The 23,969-nt window shown below is 40.7% G+C and overlaps 1 protein-coding gene and 2 pseudogenes across 1 annotated transcript; 2 read left to right on the top strand and 1 right to left on the bottom strand.

The window, feature by feature from the left end:
* Positions 1-12,216: 12,216 nt before the first annotated feature.
* Positions 12,217-13,089, top strand: LOC148578510 (uncharacterized). Its single transcript, XM_088503075.1, has one exon. The coding sequence runs from the start codon at positions 12,217-12,219 to the stop codon at positions 13,087-13,089; it is 873 nt and encodes a 290-aa protein (XP_088359201.1).
* A 1,327-nt stretch (positions 13,090-14,416) lies between these two features.
* LOC148578511 (uncharacterized) lies at positions 14,417-15,038 on the bottom strand (annotated as a pseudogene).
* Positions 15,039-19,506: 4,468 nt separating this feature from the next.
* Positions 19,507-19,625, top strand: LOC148578512 (5S ribosomal RNA; annotated as a pseudogene).
* The last annotated feature ends 4,344 nt before the right edge of the window (positions 19,626-23,969 follow it).

The raw sequence follows: 23,969 nt of genomic DNA on the forward strand, positions 1-23,969 counted from the left end.
TATTGATAAAAGATTGAAAAGGATATTATAACAAAAAAATCAAATTAAAATGTCACATGTCCACTTCCCTTCCTTCCTTTCCTTTCAGCCCAACTTTAAACTATTTTATTGACAAGATAATTTTTAACATAAAGCAAGAACAAGGTACCTCATCCTTCAAATTCAAAACCTTCAATCACCACAATGTAGGGAGCATGGTCAAGAGGGGGCCGTAGTAGGCCTTGAGCCTCTAGCCAAGTAATCTTCAGCTCTACCAAAACTTAAAAGTACATCAAGTCAATAGATATGCATACAAATTGAATATATTGAATCGAACAAGTTTGGTGTTTAAACTGACATGTTTTGGATAACAGGATTAATTGAAACTGTTTCAAAGCCTTCCTAAGGCTAATCTATTGGACTTGTTCCAAAGAAAATATATACGCTCTTTAGTTGTAAGTAACATACTACTCACTGCAGAAACTTAGCCACAAACATAATAAACTTGGTCAAATCAAAGGTTTCTAATAGTTTGTTACAAAATTTCAGATTGGTGTTGGTTTAAAGTATGTGAACAAGCTAGTGGAATCAATGGAATAGGGTTCTATCAACTTCTATGTATCTGAGACTTTTGTAGCTTCTGGTAAGTGAGAACAAATAATTCAAGAATAATTGTGTTTCTTCCTATCATATTTATTCATTTATGATTTGACTTATTGCAGGGCTTTCTTTTATATTGAAAACAATAATGAATAACTGAATAAGCCAATCAAACGAAATATGTTATGGACAGATTGATGCAAAAATATAGTGAAAAAGAGTGAACAGAAACCTTTGGCAAGAACATTTGGTGATTGCAAATGTTTTGAAGCGCTGCCCTAAAAACCAGCATCTTCAACAGATTTACTTCTGAATGCAAACTCAGTTTCTCAGCCACTTTCTTTCTGTACACATCTTGCAAAGGAGAAAAAAAACCACAGAAGTTAAAGCTCCTAAACCCGAAACAAATGTAACTTCCCTAGTTTGAACAATTTCATCAGATCCTCAGAAAAATGAGGGGAAAAAGAATACAAAATTAAACAAGAACCAGTGGCTTTGAGGCATCCAATATTTTAGAAGGGCAAAAAGATTTCAGTTATTATGGAATTTGAAAGAAGACCATCAAAAACCTTCAAGAACATCGACAACAATGGCGGTTCTTAAATGCTAGATGACTCGTCATTGAAAAGACTGACAACATGAAAATCAGCAGCGCATAATTCTTGGCCATGAAAATTGAAATAAAAGTAAAAAAGAAAAAGAAAAGAAGAAGCCAAGTACATTGAAATATGCTGGTTGTGAATCTGTTTGGTGCTGTTTATGAACGAACGCTGGGATCAAGAAACTGACATTCAGGTGGTGGCTTCCGGCGTGTTCCACAAGCTCCTCTGCGATGATGGAGGCGGCGTCGCACTCCTGCATGGCTCCGAGGGTGAGCTAAGAATGCTTTGGTTATGAAATGTACAGCTACAGTGTTTTTCTTTTTTAGGTGAACAGATACGGTGTTATTTTATTAGATTGCGACAACACCTTTTCTTTTTTATTTGTCAGGCGACAACACGTTTTTTTTTTTTTTTTTTGGTCAGGGACAACACGTTTAGATTAGGTTGAAATGTTGTTTGGACCTTTGAGCCTTGTTCCTCTGTCTCATTAAAAAGAATAGTAACGTTTACTGTCTCATTAAAAAGAATAGTAATGTTTAGATGTATGTGGAGTTTGGGCCAAGTTCGATTGAGATCAAATTGATAGAAGACTGGGACTCAGACTGCAATTCTAGGATCAACTAGGCCGAAAAATCCTCATCCAATTGGCTGCCACTTATTGAAGAGACAACATTATTTATTTTTGGTATTAAGACGGGCCAGAGCCCAAAAAAGAAAACTACACTGAGACTAAACGAGGCAAAGATGCCCCTTGTTTATCATCTACTAATAATCTAAACACCTCTCTAGGAGGAGTATCCCAAAAGTAGAATCTTGGGTCTAGATTCAAATTTTTGCGCGCCAGGCAATCTGCACATCTATTGCATTCCCTATAAATATTCACAAAACTAATTTACCAATTCCTCTTTTTCCACTTACTGATGTCCTTAATCAAAGCATTTGGGTGGTTTATAAGATTCCTTGAGCTATTGATAATCTCTGCTGCTGATTTGGAGTCACACTCCACTCTAATTTTCCTTATCCCCAAAGTTCATGCTAGTTCCATTCCCTTGTTGATTCCCCACAGCTCTGCCATATAAGCCGTGCACCTCCCTATGTTGAAGGAAAATCCAGCAACCCATTTGCCTCTTTCATTCCTCAAGAGCCTGCCACACCCAACTTTTTCCTTGCTCCCTTGCACCGTGCCATCGATGTTAAGCGTCATCCACTCCTGCGTTGGTGGCATCCATCTTATGTTCCGGATCTCTTTGTTCTTGTTGATTTGGTTCTCCACCCTTCTCTGAAAAGCTTCCTTGACTTCCGCCACTTTCTTCATCACTTCAAGTTGAGTATTTTGTGGCCTGTTATAATTTGGCTCATGAATTTCTTTATTTCTCCAATTTCACATCTTCCAGCATGCTATAATGAATATATCCATCCAATTTTGATTCTGGTCATGCTCTAGTTGTTGTTGTATGTTCATATCCATCCATTCTTCTCTATTTGCTTGGAAGAAAATCTGTAATGCACTTGGCCGAATGAGCTGCACCCAAGTCCTGGAGACTTTGGGGCAGTCTCTCAGAGCGTGAAGAAGGTCTTCTTGATGGTTTTGACACAGGTGACAATCTCCTCTACTTGCAAACATCCTTGCCTTTTTGTGATTGGTGGGTATTCGGTTATGCTTTGCTTTCCAAATAAAGATCTTTGCTTTCTGCGGTCCTTGCCACTTCCAGATTTTACTCCAGATTGTGGTTGTGGGTTTGGTCCAATTTGCTAATGCTTTGTACGTGCTGGCGACAGAAAAATCCCCATTATCCGAGTGCATCCATCCAATTCTGTCTGTGCCATTTTCCTTGTTTGGGGGGGTGGGGGGAAGCGCCAAAATCTTCATTGTTTTTTCCTCTGGGAGGTAATTTTTTAAAATGTTTCTGTTCCAATTTCCATCTCTATTTATCCATTCACTGACAGTGCTTTCTATGTTTGTTATGTTCATAGTTGCTATGTTAAGAAGGGAGCCCTTGTTGTTCACCCATCTCTCAGTCCAGAATCTAGTTGTTGTTCCATCTCCAACGAATTTCACTGTGTGCTTCTGGAATGTTGGCCAAATCTTCACAATTTCCTTCCACAGGTTTGAATATACTTTTCTAGCAGTAGGATTGTTTATGTTGCTGTCTCCATTGCAATACTTTTGGATTAGCACTTTTGCCCAGAACGAGTTAGGGTTCTCCTGTAATTGCCAAATGATTTTCATTAAAAAAAGCATCATTCATCAAACTCAGTCTCCTAAATCCCAATCCTCCGTCATGTTTAGGTGTGCACATAGTTTTTCAGTTGATAGCATGCCATTTTCTCCTCTGATCCTCATCTCCCCATATAAAGCCTCTCTGTATTCTTTCTATTTCATTACAGATACTCCTTGGTACTCTCTCATGTTGCATTTCAAAATTAACACTTGGGCTTATTGCTGATTGTGCCAATGTTATTCTGCCCGCTAGTGATAGGCATTTTGATTTCCACCCTTTTAGCTTTCCATGCACCCTTTCTAGAACTGCTTTGTAATTTTTCCTTCCCACTTTATTGTTGTTAATCATAGCCCCCAGGTATCTTCTAAGAGCTTGATTTTCCTTGAATTCTATTTTTTCCTTGATGCTTTGCTTGATTTGCACTAGAATGTTTTTAGAGAAAACTATTGATGATTTTGTCGAATTGATCTTCAAACCAGTAGCTTTGCAGAAATTTTCCATTATTCTGTTTATTACCTCCATTTGGTGTGTTGAAGCATTAGCAAACAACAGCAGATCGTCTGCGAACATTAGATGAGAAATTTCTATTTTCTCTCTTCCCACCATGAAGGGGATCCAATGTCCATGATTCACCTCTTGCTCTATGTACTGTGATAGTTTATCCATGCACATGACAAATAGGTAAGGGGAAATAGGGTCCCCTTGTCTAATTCCCCTGTTAGGACTAAAGTTTTCTGTTTTGCTGTCATTTCATAGGATGTTGTAACTAACTGATCTAACCTCCTCCATAATGATGTGAATGATTTTCTCAGGGTGCTTTAGTTCTAAGAGCCTTTCTTGAATAAAATTCCAATTGATTGCATCATATGCTTTCTCAAAATCGATTTTGATCGCCATGTAGTTCTTCTTCCCTCTCATTTTTTTCATAGAATGCATTACCTCCTTTGCAATAAGGATGTTATCTTGAATCTTCCTACCTGGTATGAAACTTGATTGATGTGGACTAATTCTGTTATTTAAGTGAGGTTTGAGCCTTTGCACCAGGATTTTGGTTAAAATTTTAAGCCCGACGTTGCATAAGGCTATTGGCCTAAATTGTGTGATGAATTCTGGGTGTTGGAGCTTTGGGATGAGAACTATCAGGGTGGAGTTAGAGTCCTTCAAATGGGTGGGATTCCGCCAGCAATCCTTGATGTAGTCACACACTTTGCGCTTTAGAACCTCCTAGTTGTTTTTAAAGAAAATGGCTGGGAATCTATCCTCTCCTGGAGCCTTGAGGGAACCAATGCTTAAAAGGAGCTTTTTGATCTCCATATCTGTTGGTATCATCTCCATATTCCTGCAAACCAAAGGGTCCAAGTTAGGCATGTTTATATTATCTATCCGTAGCGGAGTGATAATTACCTCTTCTTGGTAAAGTCTTTTATAGGAATTAATGATGTGATCTTTCAGTTCTTGTTTCTCCTCTATCCAATTTTCATTAGCATCTCTAAGCTTGTGAATCTTGTTCTTTCTTCTTCTTATAATGGCTTTAGTGTGATAGAACTTTGTGTTTCTATCCCCTTCAACCATCCACTGCTCTCTAGATTTTTTGAGCCAGAGAGCTTCCTCTTTGTCAAGAATGTCTTCTAATTCTCTTTTTAGGTTTGTTTCCAAATTATCCAAAAAATGGTTTTTCCCATAGCTAATGCTTTTTTGGATGCCATTGATTCTGTTTAAAAGTCTTCTCTTTGTCTTGAAGATATTTCCGAAGACCTCTTTGTTCCATTTACTTAGATCTTTTTTGAGACTGTTGAGGTTTTGAATGAACATGATGTCCTCTTTCCAATGTTTTTCCAAAAACGGCCTGAAATCCGGGTGCATTGACCACATAGCTTCGAATATGAAAGGTCTGCCATTCCTACAATCTGTTCCTTCATTTTTCATTAACAAAGGAGGATGGTGGTCAGATTTGGTTCTAGGCAGGACTTTAACAACTGCTTCTTGAAATTTGGTTCTCCACGAGGGATTAGATAGAGCCCTATCCAATCTTTTGAAAACTCTGTCGTATCCTTCCCATTGCGGCCCTCTCCAGGTAAACCTAGTTTCTATAAATCCTAGATCTACTAATCCGCATCTATCGATCCAATTAGCAAAATTTCTACACATTCTAAGATCAATAGGTCTGCCACCTTTTTTCTCAGTGCCATCTTTTATCTCGTTAAAATCTCCTATTAACAGCCAAGGTTCTCCCATGTTTTTTGCTGTTCTTTCAATACTCTGCCAAATCACTCTTCTATTATTTGGTTGTGGACTTGCATAAACCGCTGTGAGGCACCAGGGATCTTGGTTGTGACGCTGCACTCTTGTATGTATGAATTGCTGGTTAGATTCTAATGTTGTAATAGAGATACTGTTGTCCTTCCAGCATATCCAAATTCCTCTTATAAAACTTTGAGCTTCCTCAATAATGAAATAGTTGAAACCAGCACCTTGGATAATTCTTCTAGCATTATTACCGCTAACTTTTGTTTCCAACAGGATCACAATGTCAAGATTGTATTGTCTTAAGAATTCTTTTAAGGTGCGTCTAAAGGCACAACTAGCCACACCTCTAACATTCCAAGACATTATAATAATTAAAATCCTTGGAAGGAATTAGTTTAGCTGTATATCCGTAGCTGTGTCTTTCTCTCTCTCACTGATTTTGGGAGTTTCATACTCCACTCCCATTATAAGGTCTTCTATCTCCTTTTGCATGTCTGTTTCCATAGGCACATCAGATCTATGTTCTAGCTCTCTAGGGTCTGGTGGTTCTTCCTCCTTTACTTTGTGGTATTTTTGCTCTTTGTTGTTGATTGTTTGGAAAATTTGATTTTGCGTGTCGTCATTAGCTACCTTCCAGTTCTCCTTGTATTTAACTATGTTGTTTTCCTTGATATTCTTGCTGCTTTCTCCCTTGTAAATCACTTTCTTTGTGTTGTTCTGATTTTTTCCTGCTTGTATTTGCTGATTTTGCGCCTGAGTCAGTTCTATCTGGTTGTTCTTGTTTTTTGTTGTGTTGCTCTTTTCAATTTGATTCTTGTTTGGTTGTTTTGTCTCTTTTTCTTTGCCTCTTTGATTCTGTTCTTTCTCTTCTTATGCTGGTTTTTTGTTGTTTTCTGGCTCTCTTTCCTCCTCATTCTCCATTCCACTTTCATCTAGCTCTTCTATTTCTAACACATTATATCTTGACTTATTATTTTTCTGGCTTTCCTTCTCTTTGGTGTGGCTGGCACCAACTTCCTCTTTGTTCATTTCCTTCCTCACTCTCCTTTGTCTCTGGATTGTCATCCATGGGCCGTACTTATCTGATTCTTGGTTCATTGTGGCTTCATTTCCTTTTTCTTTCTCTTGGTCATTTTCCCCTGCTGCTTTTTGAATTACTGCTGCTGTTTCCATATTTTTTGCTGCTTGTTTTTCCTTCTCTTCTTTCTCCTTTTGTTGCTGCTCTTTTGCCTCTTTTAATTCCTTCCAAATATCGCAGTTTTTCTGTTCATGGTCTACTTTGCCACATGTAAAGCAAATTTGGTGAATGCCCTCATAATCAACTTGATATTCCTTTCCATTTACCATATATCTTCCTAGCAGTGGCTTAGTTAAGTCCACCTCCATGCATAGCCTTGCGAATTTTCTTCGATAGAGATGCGAGGTGTTGTAATCCACTTTACAGGTTCTGCCTATGAGGTCACCTATTTTCCTTAGAATCTTTTTATTGTAGAGTTCGATGGGAAGGCCTAGAAGTCTAACCCATGCTGTGATTTTGTCAATCGAGGTAAGAATGGGGTTAAAATTTGGCTCTCAGAGTCTTAAAGCTAAGTAGTGATCATATGTTTTCCAAGGTCCATCAAGGAGAGCATGATCTAAGTCATCCTCAGCATAAAACTTCACTAGGTAGAAGTCATTGCCAAGGTCTATGACATCCACTCCACCAAATCTGCCCCATCATTTCTAGCCTCCTTTTCATAGCTGCGTATCCAATCTTTCTCCCCATGAGTTTAATAATTAGAGATTTCTACCATGGCTTCCAGAGTTCTCTTTTAGCATTATCATTTATAACAATGTTGAACAGACCATCTCCCATATCCATAACTGATATGTCTTCTTTTTCTTTTTTCCTTACATCTTCTCTTGGTTCTGTTGTTTCAGGTATTTTCTCCTGGTTACTCATCAATTCTTCATTTTCAGTCTCTGATAGGTCTTCATCGGATGTTGCTCTAGCTCCAGTGACCATGTTCGCATAGGACCTCGTTCTCTGATTCTCTACTTTATCTTCCGTCCAATCTTCATGACGAGGGACAAGCGCTTGTGTGCCTGAGAACCCATCTTCCCTTTTTCTAATCTTTTTGCTGTTCCTTGCTTGGTTCTCATGTTCCTATGGTGGTCGGGAGTGCTCATTGGAGGCCCTTTCCGGCCTATTGTTGCCAGTCATGGGTGGTGGTGGTTGTTTGAAACGTTATGTTGTGTAGAGAGAAAACAGGAGAGGTGCTAACGGCTACTATTAAGAATAGTTGTGTATCGATATTTTAGTATTAATTATTGAAGAGACAACATTAATTTGTGATAGATAAGGCCCGAAAATTCGATCTGGCCCAATAAGCAAGTTCGGGAATGGGAAGTCAGCTCTAAGTCTCTAACCCAAAGTATGACTTCTTTCTAATAACAAATTTGAGAGGATTGAGTGGTCAGCTCACTCATCTGCTTAAACAAAATATCATAGTTTAAATTTTATATTGTATATATAGTAATTTATTATTCAGTGATCAATTTTTAAATAAAATTTATTTTGGCCCAGCCCAGTTAGGCAAGAGTCCGGGTCCGGACAAACCGCCGACCCGACAACACACCGTACCCGAACCAAGAGACAACCCACATGCCACCTCCCTATCTGCGTGAATGGAGGAAGGAAAACTTTCTGGAAGGTGGGTCTACTCATGTGGGACCTGCCCTAGTACAGGGTGTATATGGGGAGGACCCTACCCCTCCCCATAGGTATGTCACCTAACCATCACCTTTTCTAGCACCTTGTACGGATTCTAACTTGAGTGTCAGAGTCCTTTTTGCAGGTGGCTCCCCCTCTCATCACTCCAAGAACTCAGGAGATCGTGAAGCTCCATTCCTCTCCCTTCAACGTTAGCCCAGGAGGTCCAATCACGCACGAGTGAACTGGATCTAGGTCCCCTGTCACCCCCGTATATCCAGCACATCCGACCCGTTCAAGAACGACCCGAACATTGGCGCCATCTGTGGAGACCGGCCTGAATGGACTTCCTGTTGGGTCCTGTGAAAGGGCAAAAGGGAGGCGAGCTGTGCATAAAAGAGAACACTTACTGAACCAGTAAGGCAGCCTCCTTGGCTTCCTCCCGCGAACACACGAGATCCCCCTCCCACGGGGATGAGCTTCCCTCCCGTTCCCGGAAAGAGCATCTTTTCAGAGAAACGGGAAGTGCTAGCTCGAGAATAATGCAGGAGTTGCGCCACAGGGTACAAAACCTTGAGAGGGAGCTGGCAACCAGGGAGCGCTACCAGCCCGGCCCAAGTCAACCTCGTTCCAGGTCTCCTCAAAGGAGAAGGGAAACCCGAGGAAGAAGCCCTCGGAAGAACCACGCCAGGCGTACACCGGGCATCCGATCCCCCCCGACCCGCGCGAAGTCGGAGGGCCAGGGGAAAAGCAGGGAAATACCAAGGATACAACAAGACCCCATAATCTACACTCAACCCTTAGCGAGACAGCTGAGGAAGAGGACCGACAAGAAAGCAGGGAGAGCCCGAGAAGGCGACGAAACCCCATAATCATGGGAGCAACCCCTTTTCACCATTCTATTCTCGAGGTCCGGTTGCCGAAACACTTCGACAAGCCAACAGACATGAGATACGACGGAACCCAGGACCCCCAGAAACACCTAACGGCCTTTGAGGCCAGGATGAACATGGAAGGTGTGGGTGATGAGGTGAGATGTCGTGCTTTTCCCATGACCCTGGCAGGACTGGCAATCCGATGGTTCAACGCGCTCCCTCAAGGGTCCGTGAGGACTTTCGCAGACATAACCTGTGGCTTCCTAGCATAATTCACCACGCGCATTGCCAAGGCCAAGCACCCGATCAACCTTCTAGGGGGTGACCCAAAGAAATGGGGAACCGACTAGGAAGTATCTTGACAGGTTCAATGACGAATGCCTAGAGATTGACGGTCTAACCGACTCGGTGGCCAGCTTATGTCTGACAAACGGGCTGTTGAATGAAGACTTCAGAAAACATCTCACTACCAAACCTGTGTAGACCATGCAGGAAATTCAGAATGTGGCGAGAGAGTACATCAATGACGAGGAGGTCAGTCAAGTGGTGGCGGCCAACAAACGGCAGCCCGCCCATCTTCCTATTTGCCAGCCCAGGAACGGGGAAAGGCCCAAGGAGCACTCCAAGGACGGAGGGCCGACTAAAGCCTTTAAGCCGTTCCCCCGAGTAGGAAAATTCACAAACTACACCCCTCTGACGGCCCTGATCGTTGAAGTATACCAACAGATAGCCGACAAGGGCATCTTGTCGAAACCTCGCTAGCTCAAGGACAGAACTGATGGAAACAAGAATCTCTACTGTGACAACCATAAAGGTTTCAGCCATAAAACCCAAGATTGCTTCGACTTGAAAGATGCTTTCAGGCAATTCGGGAAGGCAAACTGGCGGAGTTCTCACAGTTCATAAGAGAACCCAGGAGGCGAGAGTGCGACTGATCTGACGATGAAAGAAGCCACGTTGTAAAGCCAAGGCAGGAGCCCGAAGAAGACAACGACTGCGGCCTTATTGTCGTGAATGTCATAGTTAGAAGAGATGCAGCACCGAGATCGAAGTTGGCAGCAAAGAAAGACGCTAAGGTTCTAGCCGTATAATCAACTAACCAGGGACGCCCCCCAGAAGAACCCCAAGGATATCATTCGGACCAGAAGACCAATGATTCAGTGACATACCGGAGAATCCTCCCATGGTAATCACGGCTAGAGTGGGAACAAGGTTGGTCAAGCAAATTCTTGTAGACACCGGCGCCGACTCCAACATTATGTTCCGAAACGTGTTTGACGCCCTGGGCCTCCGAGAAACCGACTTAAGAACTCATCAGCACGGGAGTGGTCGGCCTAGGAGATAATTTTATAAAGCCTGAAGGGATAGTCTCCCTCCCGGTCTCCATAGGAGGATGTCAAGAAAAGAGGACGCTAATGGCGGAGTTGTCGTTCTGAGGGACTCCACGGCTTACAACCTTATCTTGGGGAGGAAAACAATCAACGATTTCTGTGCGGTAATATGTACTAAGCTGCTGATCATGAAGTTTGTAGCCGACGATGGATCGGTGGGATCCATCAGGGGAGACCTAGAAATGGCGGTCGCGTGTGACAACACCAGCCTTTCTCCAAGGAAGAAGTCGAAGGAGGCGTCCGGGGTCTTCCTAGCTGATCTGGACGCTAGGATTGACGACAAACCAAGGCCAGAATCTGAAGGAGACCTGGAAAAGTTTAGGGTTGGGGACTCAGAGGACAAGTTCACCTTTGTGAACAGGAATCTCCCCCACAATCTGAAGGAGCCCCTGATAGAGATGATTCGAGCAAACGGCGACTTGTTCACTTGGACACTTGCCGACATGCCAGGATCCTCAATTCATGTCACATCGCCTAGCCGTGAAAGCAGAGGTGAAGACCGTAGCCCAACGGCGAAGGAAGATGTCCCAGGAGAGAGCCGATGAGGTGGCCAAGCAGACGGCCGGCTTGCTACAAGCAGGGTTCATCCGGAAACTAAACTACTCGACCTAGTTATCGAATGTAGTCCTAGTCAAGAAAGCCAACGAAAAGTGGAAGATGTGTGTAGACTACTCGGACCTCAACAAGGCATGCCCTAAGGACTCATTCCCCCTCCCCAACATTGATGCTTTAGTGGACGCGGCCGTGGGGTATCATTTTCCGAGCTTCATGGACGCGTACTTTGGTTATAATCAGATACCGATGCACCGGCCGGACGAGAAGAAAACGGCGTTTATAACGCCAGGTGGCACTTACTGCTATAGGGTAATGCCGTTCGGATTGAAGAATGTGGGAGCGACTTATCAAAGGGTGATGAGTAAAGTTTTCAGCGACCTTATCGGGAAGTCGGTAGAGGTGTACGTGGATGACATCCTAGTAAAGACCAGCCAATCGGAAGACTTAGTTGGCGACCTAAAGACTGTGTTCGCGTCCCTCCGGCGACACAATATGAGGCTTAACCTCTTCAAATATGCCTTTGCCATGGAGGCCGAGAAGTTCCTGGGTTTCATGATAACACAGAGAGGAGTTGAAGCCAACCCTGAGAAATGTGAGACAATTTTGCGAATGACGAGCCCGGGATGCAACAAGGACGTGTAGAGGTTGGCCGATAGACTCACGGCCCTATCATGTTTTCTCGGCACGTCGGCGGCCAAAGCCCTTCCGTTCTTTAGCCTGATGAAAAAAAAGGAATAGCTTTTGAGTGGACTCCAGCGTGTGAAGAAGCTTTCAACCACTTTAAAAGCATACTCTCGGCACCCCCAGTCCTCAGCATGCCCAAGGACGGTGAGACGCTATTTCTATACTTAGCAGTAACGGACGAAGCCCTGGCGGCCGTTCTGGTACGAGAAGAGGGAAAAATCCAACAGCCGATCTACTTTGTTAGCAAAGCACTGTAAGGGGCAGAGTTAAGATACAGTAAATTGGAAAAACTAGCATATGCACTTTTGACCTCGTCCCGAAGGTTGTGGCAATACTTCCAAGGGCATCGGGTGATCGTCAGGACGGATGATGACTTGGGCAGTTGAGCTGTCTCAATACGATCTGCAATACGAGCCCAGGCACCCAATTAAAGCCCAGGCAATGGCCGATTTCCTAGTGGAGGTAACTGGTGACCCTCACGAGATCCCGAACACGCGGCGAAAACTCCATGTGGACCGAGCTTCCAACCAAACGTTCGGAGGAGGAGGCATAATCCTTGAAAGCCCAACCGAAATAGTATACAAGCAATCCATCAAGTTTGAATTCCCGGTCTCTAACAACCAAGCAAAATATGAGGCCCTCATTGGTGGCTTGCTCTTAGCAAAAGAAGTTGGGGCCACCAGAGTGGAGGTGAACAGCGACTCCCAAGTCATCACTTCCCAAATTAATGGAACATATCAAGCCAGGGACTCCCTGGTGCAAAAATACTTGGAAAGGGTTAAAAATTTGAGTGAAGAATTCGACGAGGTTATGGTGCAGCACGTTCCAAGAGAAAGGAATACCCAAGCCGACCTCCTGTCAAAGTTGGCGAGCATAAAACTAGGTGCAGGAAACCGTTCCTTGATCCAAGGATTGATAAAGGAACCAACGGTTACCTTACATATAACCCAAGAAGCCGACATTCCCTCATGGATAGATCCAATTACCGAATTCTTGGAGAATGGGAGACTCCCCGAGGATGAGAAGGCTTCGAAGGTGGTAAGGAGGGAAGCAGCCAAGTACGTGATAGTACAGGGTCAATTATTTAAAAGAGGACTGAATCAGCCGCTGCTGAAGTGCCTGTGTCCCGACCAGATGGACTACGTCCTAAGGGAAGTCCACGAAGGGTGTTGCGGCCACCACATCGGCGGGAAGGCCTTAGCCGGAAGCTTGTCAGGGCCGGCTACTTTTGGCCCTCAATGATGTCAGATTCCCAAGAGTTCGTAAAGAAGTGCAGGAAGTGCCCAGAAAATGCCAACTTCAACAAAGCGCCAGCAGTGGAGCTGAGCCTGCTGACGGCCTCTCGATTTTTCTCTCAATGGGGGATTGACCTATTGGGACCTTTTTTCATCGGTCCTGGTCTGGCCAAATACCTAATTGTGGCCATCGACTACTACACTAAGTGGGTGGAGGCCGAGCCGTTAGCCAGCATATCCTCGGCAAACTGCCGAAAGTTTATGTGGAGGCAGGTAATCTCCAGATTTGGAGTCCCGGAACTCGTGATATCGGACAACGGGACACAATTTGCCGACAAGAAGTTTAGAAAGTTCCTTGCTGGCTTAAGGATAAAGCAAAAGTTCTCATCTGTCAAGCACCCCCAGACTAACGGCCAAGTCGAAGTGGCAAACAAGGTCGTCCTCCAGGGTCTTAAGAAACGACTTGACCACAGGAAGGGAGCCTGGGCAGATAAACTAGCGTCGGTCCTGTGGTCCTATCGCACAACACCGCAATCCTCCACTGGGGAGACACCCTACCGGCTCACCTATGGAGTCGACGCGGTGATACCCGTGGAGATAAGAGAGCCGAGCCCCCGGCTACTCCTTGGTGGGATAGAAGAAGCAGTGGAGAAGGATCTGATCGATGAAACCAGGGAGATGGCTCACTTGTCGGAAGCGGCATTGAAACAAAGGATGGCCTTGAGGTACAACGCCAAAGTGCTGAGGAGGAGCTTCAAACCAAACGACCTGGTTCTACGACAAAACGACGTGGGCCTCTTGACTCCAGGAGAGAGGAAGCTGGCGGCCAACTGGGAAGGTCCATACAGAGTAAAGGGAGTAGTCGGTAACAACGCTTACAAGCTAGAATGGCTGGATGAAGGGACGTGCCTAGAACATGGAATGCGGCAAACTTAAAAAGGTTTTACTCTTAGGAACCCTCAACCTGCTAGACGACCCGCCGTATTTCCAAACTAGTGACACGGAAGTTTCCTTCTCTCTAAGTTACTTTCTCTTTGATTTTGTTAGCTAAATCATTTATTTCCATCTTAATTCCTTGCTTGATATTTTAATTATCTTGTTTATTCCCGATTTACCGCTTTAAACACGCATTTTAACACTGTTAAATTCAATTTTCTTGTTTTCACCCTAAAAAAAACATTACGGCACCTCCGGGACTGATCACCCTGGGAGCCAGCGAGATCGCAAATACAGCTAAACAATTAAGCGACGCAAAAGCTATAACACAAACGTTTAAACACGAAAGCCTCAAGACGGCTTGAAAATGTTAAAATGGTAGAACGGTAAAATGTGTCTTACAAACTACCAAACAAAGTACCAAGCTCTAAATGTACAAAACAAAGAGCCCATGACGGCTCAGAACTAAAATACAAAGAGTCCATAACTACAATTCACTTCTTCGAAAGATCTACAATTTTTCCATCCCTGATAGTGTTGAAAGCACCAACAGCAGACACGTCAAACTCGGGAGCCAAGAGCTTCACTTGGGCCTTAATCGCCTAGTCGGTGGCCATAATGGAGTCCCTAGCCACCTTCACGGTCTCTTTATTCTTTTTCTTCAAAGAGGCAACTTCGGCCTTGGCAGCATCCACCGATGCAACCAAAGCAGCCAACTCCTTCTCCAGCTCTGCCACCCGACCTCTGGCAGCATTAACCTGACTCTCCAAGGTGAGCTCATGCTCGAAAAGCCGGGAAACGGTCGCATCGGAAGTTTTAAACTTCTCCTCCGAGGTTGCAATCTGGGTCTTCAAGGAAGTCACCTCCGCCTTCAGCTTGTCCACAAACTTGACAGCCCCCTGGAGTTTGCCCTCCAGGTTCCAAGCACCGGCCAAAATGGGCTCCGCCTTCTTGCTATCGCAACAGCCCGGAGCAAGGTATGGTATACCCACTTGGCTTGAGAGGCAAGGTCCCCACCATCAAAGAACTCCTCAGTTCCCGGCAAAAGCTGGGCATCGATGAAGTGATCGGCATCAAAGTTCTTCTCCATGACGGTGGGAACTCCCTCTGGGCTGGAGGTCGACTTCCTCTTCCTAGGATCATCGACAATGGCGACTTCTGGACCTGCCCCCTCCCTAAAACCTCTTCCGCTGGAGGAATTAGGTCAGTACTAGTCCCAGTAACTTCCCCCTGAAAGGGGCAGGACTGGACCTCGGGACCAGGTGCGGCCGGGGGATCAACGGGCGGAGTAGTGGAACTATCTTCTTCATCCCCAAGGAGAAACTTGGACATCAAATTGTCGAAACCCACCTGATCGGCAGCCATGGACATACACTGCAACATCAAAACAGGAAAACCCGTTAAAACCACGATAAAGCAAACATAAAACCATGAAAGAGGGTGGGGGTTAACGACCACCCGATGACTCACAAATATAGGCCTTCCTCATCTCAGGATCTCCCATCAGGAGGTGGGGGTTAATGTGATTCTTGCTAAACACAGCCAACAACACATCGGCAATATTTTTATTCTCTGGGGACAACCCTTTATACGTCACCTTTGTGAACGCATTAGCCCCAGCCCCAAAACTCTAGTAGGTCGGGATGCGATGTTACCCCTCCAGAGTCAGCCAGAAGGGATGATGACCTTCGGCGGGGTGAACCTTGAAGTGTTTCTCCTTGAAACCATGATAGGAGTCCTCGAACAGGCTAAAGATCCTCCGACCTTGGGCTGATCGGAATGACATGAACCCTTTCTTGGCTCTCCCCTCTTTGGAAGGATTCGTTAAAACAAAAAAGAATAGAAAGACCTCCATGGAGGCCGGCAGCTCTAGATACTCACAAACCATCTCAAAACAGCGGATGGAGGCCCAACTGTTTGGATGCAATTGAGACGGTGCCACATCACACCAGTTTAATAGCGCCATTTGGAAGGGGTAGAAGGGAGTGCGAATTCCTAGGTTGGTAAACATCGCCTTGTACATCCAGATCCAATCAGCGACACGGGGTGTGTTCAAGTTCAAATGGCATATCCGTTCCTGTTCAGTCGGGACGAACACCTCGTAGAGGTCCTCCTCGAGACCTCCCCCACAAAGATAGTATGCTTGATGGAACTCCGTGAGTTCCTCCAAGGTCATTTGGGAAGGGGTATCTTTCATGTATGACGTGACCCAAGCGTACCGATCCACGGGAACTCTCACGACGGGACGCTGCGCCATACCTACAGTAGGAGCACCGCTTAACCATTAAAACCGCATAGTCGGGAGACCGGTGAAGCCGGAACTAATTCTACGTGTTACAGGAAGCCCACTCACTACTTACAGTTACACACAGGGTAAAAACTGAACATCCAATGGTACCCCCCCTAGAGCCTAACTAATGGCGACATAGTTTAAACAAGGAAACATGCACAACTCGAAGATTGCAAAAGCGAAATGAAATGATAGTAAAAAGGCAATAGTAACAGTAACAATAACAACACTTAAAAATTTGCAACAATTTACAATGAAGGGAGAGGATGCCTACCAGAAAGACAATCGTCATAGGAAGTTGGAGAATTTTAAAAGAATGCAATCGAACCAGAAGCGAACCTCAGCAGAAACCAGAAAATCTGAAGGGAAGAGTGAGAAAGAGTGATGCAACAAGGATTTGGGAGTGAAAAATGGAAAATGGAATGCTGAAGAGTTGGAAGAGTGGAGGAAAGAAGATAAAAACTAGGAAGTAACCGCACTAAGAAGCGCGAAAGCTAGGGGCAAAACAGACTTTTCCCCAAAACTTTAAAACAATCATAACGCACATTAAATGCCCAGTGCAAAAAACGAGGCAACGATTGACACTCCCCAGAAACGGACAAGCGCCGCTTGCGCGTAGGGGTCACGCCCCCCTTGCGAACAACCAGCCAGACGGAAAACCGGCCACAGAGAAATTGAGGAGAACGCGCCACCAATGGCGTTTGTCGACGTAGCTGACGCGTTGGGGGCATTGTTTCGACCCAGCCCAGCTAGGCAAGAGTCCGGGTCCGGACAAACCGCCGACCCGATAACACAGAGAAAACCGGCCAGACGGAAAACCGGCCACAGAGAAATTGAGGAGAACGCGCCACCAATGGCGTTTGTCGATGTAGCTGACGCGTTGGGGGCACTGTTTCGACCCAGCCCAGCTAGGCAAGAGTCCGGGTCCGGACAAACCGCCGACCCGATAACACACCGTACCCGAACCAAGGGACAACCCGTGAAACAGTAAAAAAAAAATTACCTTCGAATACTTAAACAGTAAAAAAAAAATTACCTTCGAATACTTAAACAGTCAAAACATGTGAGTAAATTAACTAGTATAAAAATTAAGTTATTTTATTGTTAATTATTAATTGATAACTTTAAACTTGATAAAAAAAAAAGTTTAATTATAGAGCGAGTTAGATGTATGTTTGTCATATGTTTGATAAAATGACAAATTAAATTATGGATAGATTATGAAAATTGAAAAATCCTTGTGCTAGTATTTTTATAGAAAACTTGAATTATAAATAAGTACACACAAAAAATTAAAAATACATAAATTAAAATAAAAACTAAATAAAATTTTATAATCTATATATGTAAATATAATATAATAGTTAAGCATAAAAGAAAAATTATTAGTTTAATTGTATTTATACTGTAAAAGAATAAAAAATAACACAAAAAATTATTAGTGTAATTGTATTTTAATTTGTTAATTTATTATTTTTATTTGAAAACAAATGTATTTTATATATTTTAACATAGTTAAAATCAAATCATCGGTCGGTTTGACCGATAAATAAAAAAAAAAAAACAAATCTAAAACTGCTTCAATTCTAAAACCCTTTAAGGTATAAAAAGGGCATAAATTAATAAGAACGGATAAAAACTAGTGAAATCTGATTTGCAAAGAAAAATTGCAAAATTTCGAAAACACAAACAAGTTAATATTTATAAAAAGAGTAAAGTATCGATTTTGTCCTAAAATTTGGGGTAAGTTCCAAAGTTGTCCATAAAAAACAAATCTAAAACTGCTTCAATTCTAGAACCCTTTAAGGTATAAAAAGGGCATAAATTAAAAAGAACGGATAAAAACTAGTGAAATCTGATTCGCAAAGAAAAATTGCAAAATTTCGAAAACATAAACAAGTTAATATTTATAAAAAGAGTAAAGTATCGATTTTGTCCTAACATTTGGGGTAAGTTCTAAAGTTATCTATAACGTTTCAATCGTTTTATTTAAATCCCTAACATTTTAAAACTGACTCAATGTTGTCCTGCTGTTAGGGATCCGTTAACAAATTGGCGGCGGGACAAAATTGAGACAATTTTGAAACGTTAAAGACTTAAATAGGACGAAAAAGTTGGGGACAAAAATGATACATAGAAATAAATTTTAATTTTATTCTTCAATAATATCAATTTTTTACTATACATAATATTTAATTATTTTTTAATCACATTAAAGTAAATTACACTTAATCATATTACTTTCATTTTAAATAAATTAATTTTTTTATAATTTTATTCTTAAAGATTTTAAGTTATCATGAAATATTTGTAGAATGACTAGTATATAAACTTGCAGAAAAGAAAAAATAATATCTATACAATAAAATATAAATTATACCTTTTGTCTCTAATGTATCAAAATTCTTTAAAAATATAAAAATAAATTTATTTAAAATGAAAGTAATGTGATTAAGTGTAATTTATTTAGATGTAATTAAAAAATAATTGAATACTATGTACAGTAGAACATTAATATTATTGAAAGATAAAATTAAATTAAAATTTATTTTTATGTATCGTTTTTGTCCCTAACGTTTTCGTCCTATTTAAGTCCCTAACGTTTCAAAATCGTCTCAATTTTGTCCCGCCGTCAATTCTTTTAACGGATCTCTAACGGCAAGACAACATTGAGTTAATTTTGAAACGTTAGGAACTTAAATAGGACGATTGAAACGTTAGGGCAATTTTGAAAATTACCCCAAACGTTGGGGACGAAAACGATATTTACTCTTATAAAAAATGCCAACTTTAAAAGGTTTTGTTGTTGTTGTATATTTTATTGTTTTAAATAATTAGATTAAATTATATACAAATTACAAATATTTTATACAAAACAAATTTTTAAATTTAATATTAAGTTAGATATTATCTAATTAATCTATAAATAATATAATAATTTTAAATTTATACTATATAGTATAATTAATTTAGATTTTAGAACAATTTACAAGTCTTAATCTAGTTTTATCTCTAAATTTATATCACTTTATCCATGTACATGTATATATACTAACGTATAATGAGTTAATGACATACTAATGTTAAATTTTGTATTCAAATAACATTCCAAATATAAAAATCAATGTCACTGGCATTTTATCAAATGCATTTTTTGGTGAAATGCTAACAAAAAAAAGAGAAAGACTAAGCTAAATCAGGTGCGATCATACCAGCACTAATGCACCGGATCCTATCAGAATTCCGCAGTTAAGCGTGCTTGGACGAGAGTAGTACTAGGATGGATGACTTTTTGGGAAGTCCTTGTATTGCACCTCTTTAGAGAGAAACTGGGAAGTCCTCGTGTTGCACCCTTTAATCAAAGCCAATGAGTAATAGCTCAAATGGCATAGTCTCCCCATACTCAATTAAGAGGTTACGGGTTCGAGTCTCCTATCTTTGGTAAAAAAAAAAAAAAAATCACAATGCAGAATTTGCAGTAAGTTCTCTGGTGATTGAAGTCAAGAACAATGATCAACGCTTTCAGTAGCACCTTGTTTTTCCAAAGTGTTCGCGATCCTATTAGCTTCTCTTGGAGTAAGAGAAAGGCAGATAAAAATACTACTCCGCATCTTTATGTCGAATAACTTTGCAAGAAGGTGAGATTTTCATTATGAGACAGAGGAAGATTCCACTAATTGACAAGTGTATATGCCTCGACGGAGTCAGTTTCACAAATAAACTTGGTGAATCTATGTTCTAACGCTACTAAGAGACCACACTTTAGATCGAAGCACATTCACACCCGGAACCTTCCCAGCACTGCCAACCACCCAACGGCCTCTTTTATAAGGCAAGTAATTTTTAGTGTAAAAGAAAATTTCTTTAATCAGTGAGGATGCTAAAGGTTAACACTGAGTGTAAAAGAAATGTTTAATTACTATGTTGGTTCTATAATTTTGCGAAAGTTTCAATTAGGTTTCTATATTTTTTTTTTAAATTGGGTTCTTGCACGAATTTTTTTTTTTAATTAGGTCCTTATTGTAGTAATTGACTTGTATAGGGACTAACAAAAAAAATTGGTGTAAGAACTCAAATAAAAGAAAAAAAAGTGTAGGAACTCAATTAAAAAAAATTAGTGCAAGAATTCAATTAAAAAGAAAAAAAGTATAGAAACCTAATTAAAAATTTTGCGAAACTATAGGGACCAACATAGTAATTAAACCTAAAAGAAAAGGATGATTTAGTTACTGTTAGTTTGAAAGTAAAAAAAAGGTATTAATCACTTAAAATTTCTCTCTTTTTTATTTTTTTGGGTTAATAGTCAAATTAGTCTCTGAAAGACATTCTTCAAATTCGTCCCGAAAAATTTTTTCAATCAAATTGGTTCTTCAAAGATTATGAATTAATCATATCCGTGCTTCAGTTACTCCACTCAAAATTTTCGTCAACGATTGATGATGTGATATATTAACTGATAGCATACATGACACAATCTTTGAAGGAGTGACTGGAGGACAAATATGATAAATTCACAATCTTTGACGGACCAATTTGATTGAAAAAATTTTTCAAGGATAAATTTAAAAAATGTCTTATTTTTCAGAGACTAATTTGACTATTAAACCTTATTTATTTTAGTATGTAAGATTTTGCCTAGACTAATCCAAATCTGGATGAGTCTTTCAATAGAAATAGCTCCATTTATAAGCTTTTGAATTCAGAACTTTATTTATGCAATATACAGTTGCACTGTACTTTGCTTAAGCTATACAGTTTATTCTGAGTTTTCTATCATAAAAGGGTTCAACACTTCAAGAAGCAAAAAAGAAAGAAAGAAGAATCGATCCTGATTAACTAATTATTTTGACAGCAAAAATTTTCGCTGTTCAATTTATTTTGTGGCCGGAGCAAACAATAGGGAAAGAATGTCAAAATGGTAAGCATCTTATACTCTAACCAAGAGGTCTCGGTTTGAATAAAACTTACCAGACGTGGCACAATGAAGCCAGAAAACAAAGTGAGCAGCATGGTGTAAGCAGAAGAACACACAATGGAAGCAACTTGAATATTTGGTGTGAATGAAACAATGACCATTCCTAGGTAATTGAAGTATAGCAGGTTGCAGAACAGTTGTACAATGACTAAAATATTTTGTATGCAGACCAATGGTACCCGATCATAGGGCATGTGATTATGACATATAGGACAGCTTGAGTTAACAAATAGGGAACCTCAATTATCACCTACAACACATGGAAAAAATGGAAAAATGGTTTATGGTTTCAACATCTTTTTCCAATTAAGAAAGGAAAATGAACAGAACATGAATGGTGAACCTGTGCAAATGAATAGGCCCACGGAGAGTACATTCCAGCAAATTTTTCGCGATACAAAACGGTGCGCTCTGTTGCCACGACTGACAAAACTGATGAGCAGTAGTTATTTATCCCCAAGATGAAAACAGCAATGAACATTGAACAAATACATTGAACAAATCCTGCTGGTTGTCTTTGTAAAGGAAATAAGCAAAAATGAAGTAAACTTTTCAACATTAACAGCGCATCAAAATCAGTTCCTAAATAAATACACCAAACATCTAAAGAATGCTGATAGCAGAAATCTGTTAAATTAAATGAAGAGAACATGTATTGAGAAGATGACTTGAATGCCAACGTTCAAATGGTGCTCGTATATAAGGTATGACGTACTCTTCATTTATTAAGACAAATGCTCATCTTTTATATCTTAATGCTCTCTTCTTAATTGTGGGACTAAATTTCTATAGTGGTTTTCCATATTTGTCTCGTGCACCAATTTAGCCTCTAAAATTCTAATTGCACTATTCTGGTCTTTGAGATTGCGCTCCGAGCTACATACTAACCCTTCACACCAATTTCAGCGTGAGTCAGCAATCGGTTTGCTGATGTGGCACAATCACTGCCACCTAGAATCAACATAACAGATAGATGACGTGGATAGTGTTTTGCAATTTCCCAATTTAGTTCCTTCCCCCTTTATAAACCCTAAAGCTTCTTCTGCTTCCTCTCATTCTGATTCCCTCCATCGACGTCTCGTTCTTTATCTCTTGTCTACATTAATAGTCATCCTTCATGATAGGAACTGGGAGCCACGTTGCAAAAAAGAGTCCAGAAACTGGCATGCTATCAGGGCTAAAGATACTGGCTATGAGAAGTTTGAAGTTCATGGGCGTCTTACCAATCATGTGATTGACTTGGAAAAAAGGCGATGTACTTGCCGGTTTTGGATATTAACAAGTTATATTTCCCAACCCAGTTCATCAAGTATTTCATGATTTGTTGCTTATTAATGTTGTCTTATACAATTTTGTATTTTTTTAATGTCTTGAAATGATAATTTGTAGGGATTTCATGTGTTCATGCTTGTACTACACTTGTCAGAGTGAACAAGTACCCGGAGGACTTTTGCCACAAATTGATCACCATAAAGTCTTACAAAGAAACATACAAGTACCACAATAATCCTATACCTGGCCAACTTTTTTGGGAATAAAGTTAGTATAACAGGCCATTGACACCACCAATCAAGAGAAGACAGGGAAGCTTCAAACAAAGAGGAGGAAGGATGCCGATGAAGGCACCAGTTCTAACAAGAAATCTAAGCCAAGTTCAACAATGAAAAGACAACTAAGATAATTCACCTGCAATTACTATTTACAAAAAGATCATACCAAGAGAGGGTGTGAGAAGAAGAGGACTTTTGATGCTACTCAAGCTGCTGCTGATGTTACTGCAACTGCAAAGGCTGCCGAAACTGCTAAAGATCCTAAGAATGCTGTTGCTCATGCCACTGCAACTACTACTACTGTTTCTACCTCAGATGTCACTGCTACTGCTATTACACCCATTGCTATTGCTACTGTTACAGCTGCTGCTATAAATAATGTCCTTGCAACAAGTACTGCTGTTCCAACTGGTTACGCTTCAAAGATTGATCTGTCACAACTAAGTTGTTCTAAACCAGAAGACCAAAAGGTTTAATAATAATTTTTCACTAAACTTTTTTTTATTAAATCTTCACTAATAACTCTCAAAAAGGTTTAAGGTCTTTCGTAGTGGTTTATGTGTATAGGTTTTCCTTTTTTGTATGCTTTTGGTGTAGTTAACTAAAGCAAGTACTAAACCAGTCACAAGACCTGTAAAATTACTTCCTAAAAGAAGATCACCACCTCAAACACCCTCTATGACAGTGAATCTAATGAAGGGAGCAAGTTCAGCCACTGTCTCACGTTTCACAAATTTTTTGAAGTTTGTACCCACTCTTGGATTCAAGCACCCACAAAAGAAGTGAAACTTAAGACTAGGATATAGTTTTGTGACCTAGTACTATTCATCTTTTGTTTAAAAAACTGTGACAATACTCACTATAAACTACTTTATTCATGTTTTTAAGTCTAGTCAAGTATGTCATATTACTTACTTTTGTCAAATACTTATGACTGTATTGTGTAAAAACTATGAATGTTCGATCTGTAGTATTTTGATTTTGATTAAGTAATACTATGGATGGTTTGAATCAACTTTGCTATTAATTATTAACTTGTATTGTCTGTTCATTTTACATGACATGAGAGACGAACCCACATGCAACAAAGAAAGGGCATTTATCCCCACAAAATTTAAAAAAAAAATACTAATATT

The sequence above is a fragment of the Arachis ipaensis genome, chromosome B1 (genome assembly GCF_059453495.1).
Source record: "Arachis ipaensis isolate K30076 ecotype BB chromosome B1, ASM5945349v1, whole genome shotgun sequence".
In the NCBI taxonomy this organism is placed as follows: domain Eukaryota; kingdom Viridiplantae; phylum Streptophyta; class Magnoliopsida; order Fabales; family Fabaceae; genus Arachis; species Arachis ipaensis.

What these genes read in the sequence shown, in the direction of transcription:
- LOC148578510 (XM_088503075.1), top strand. Translation starts at nt 12,217, where the DNA reads ATGACTTGGGCAGTTGAGCTGTCTCAATACGATCTGCAATACGAGCCC.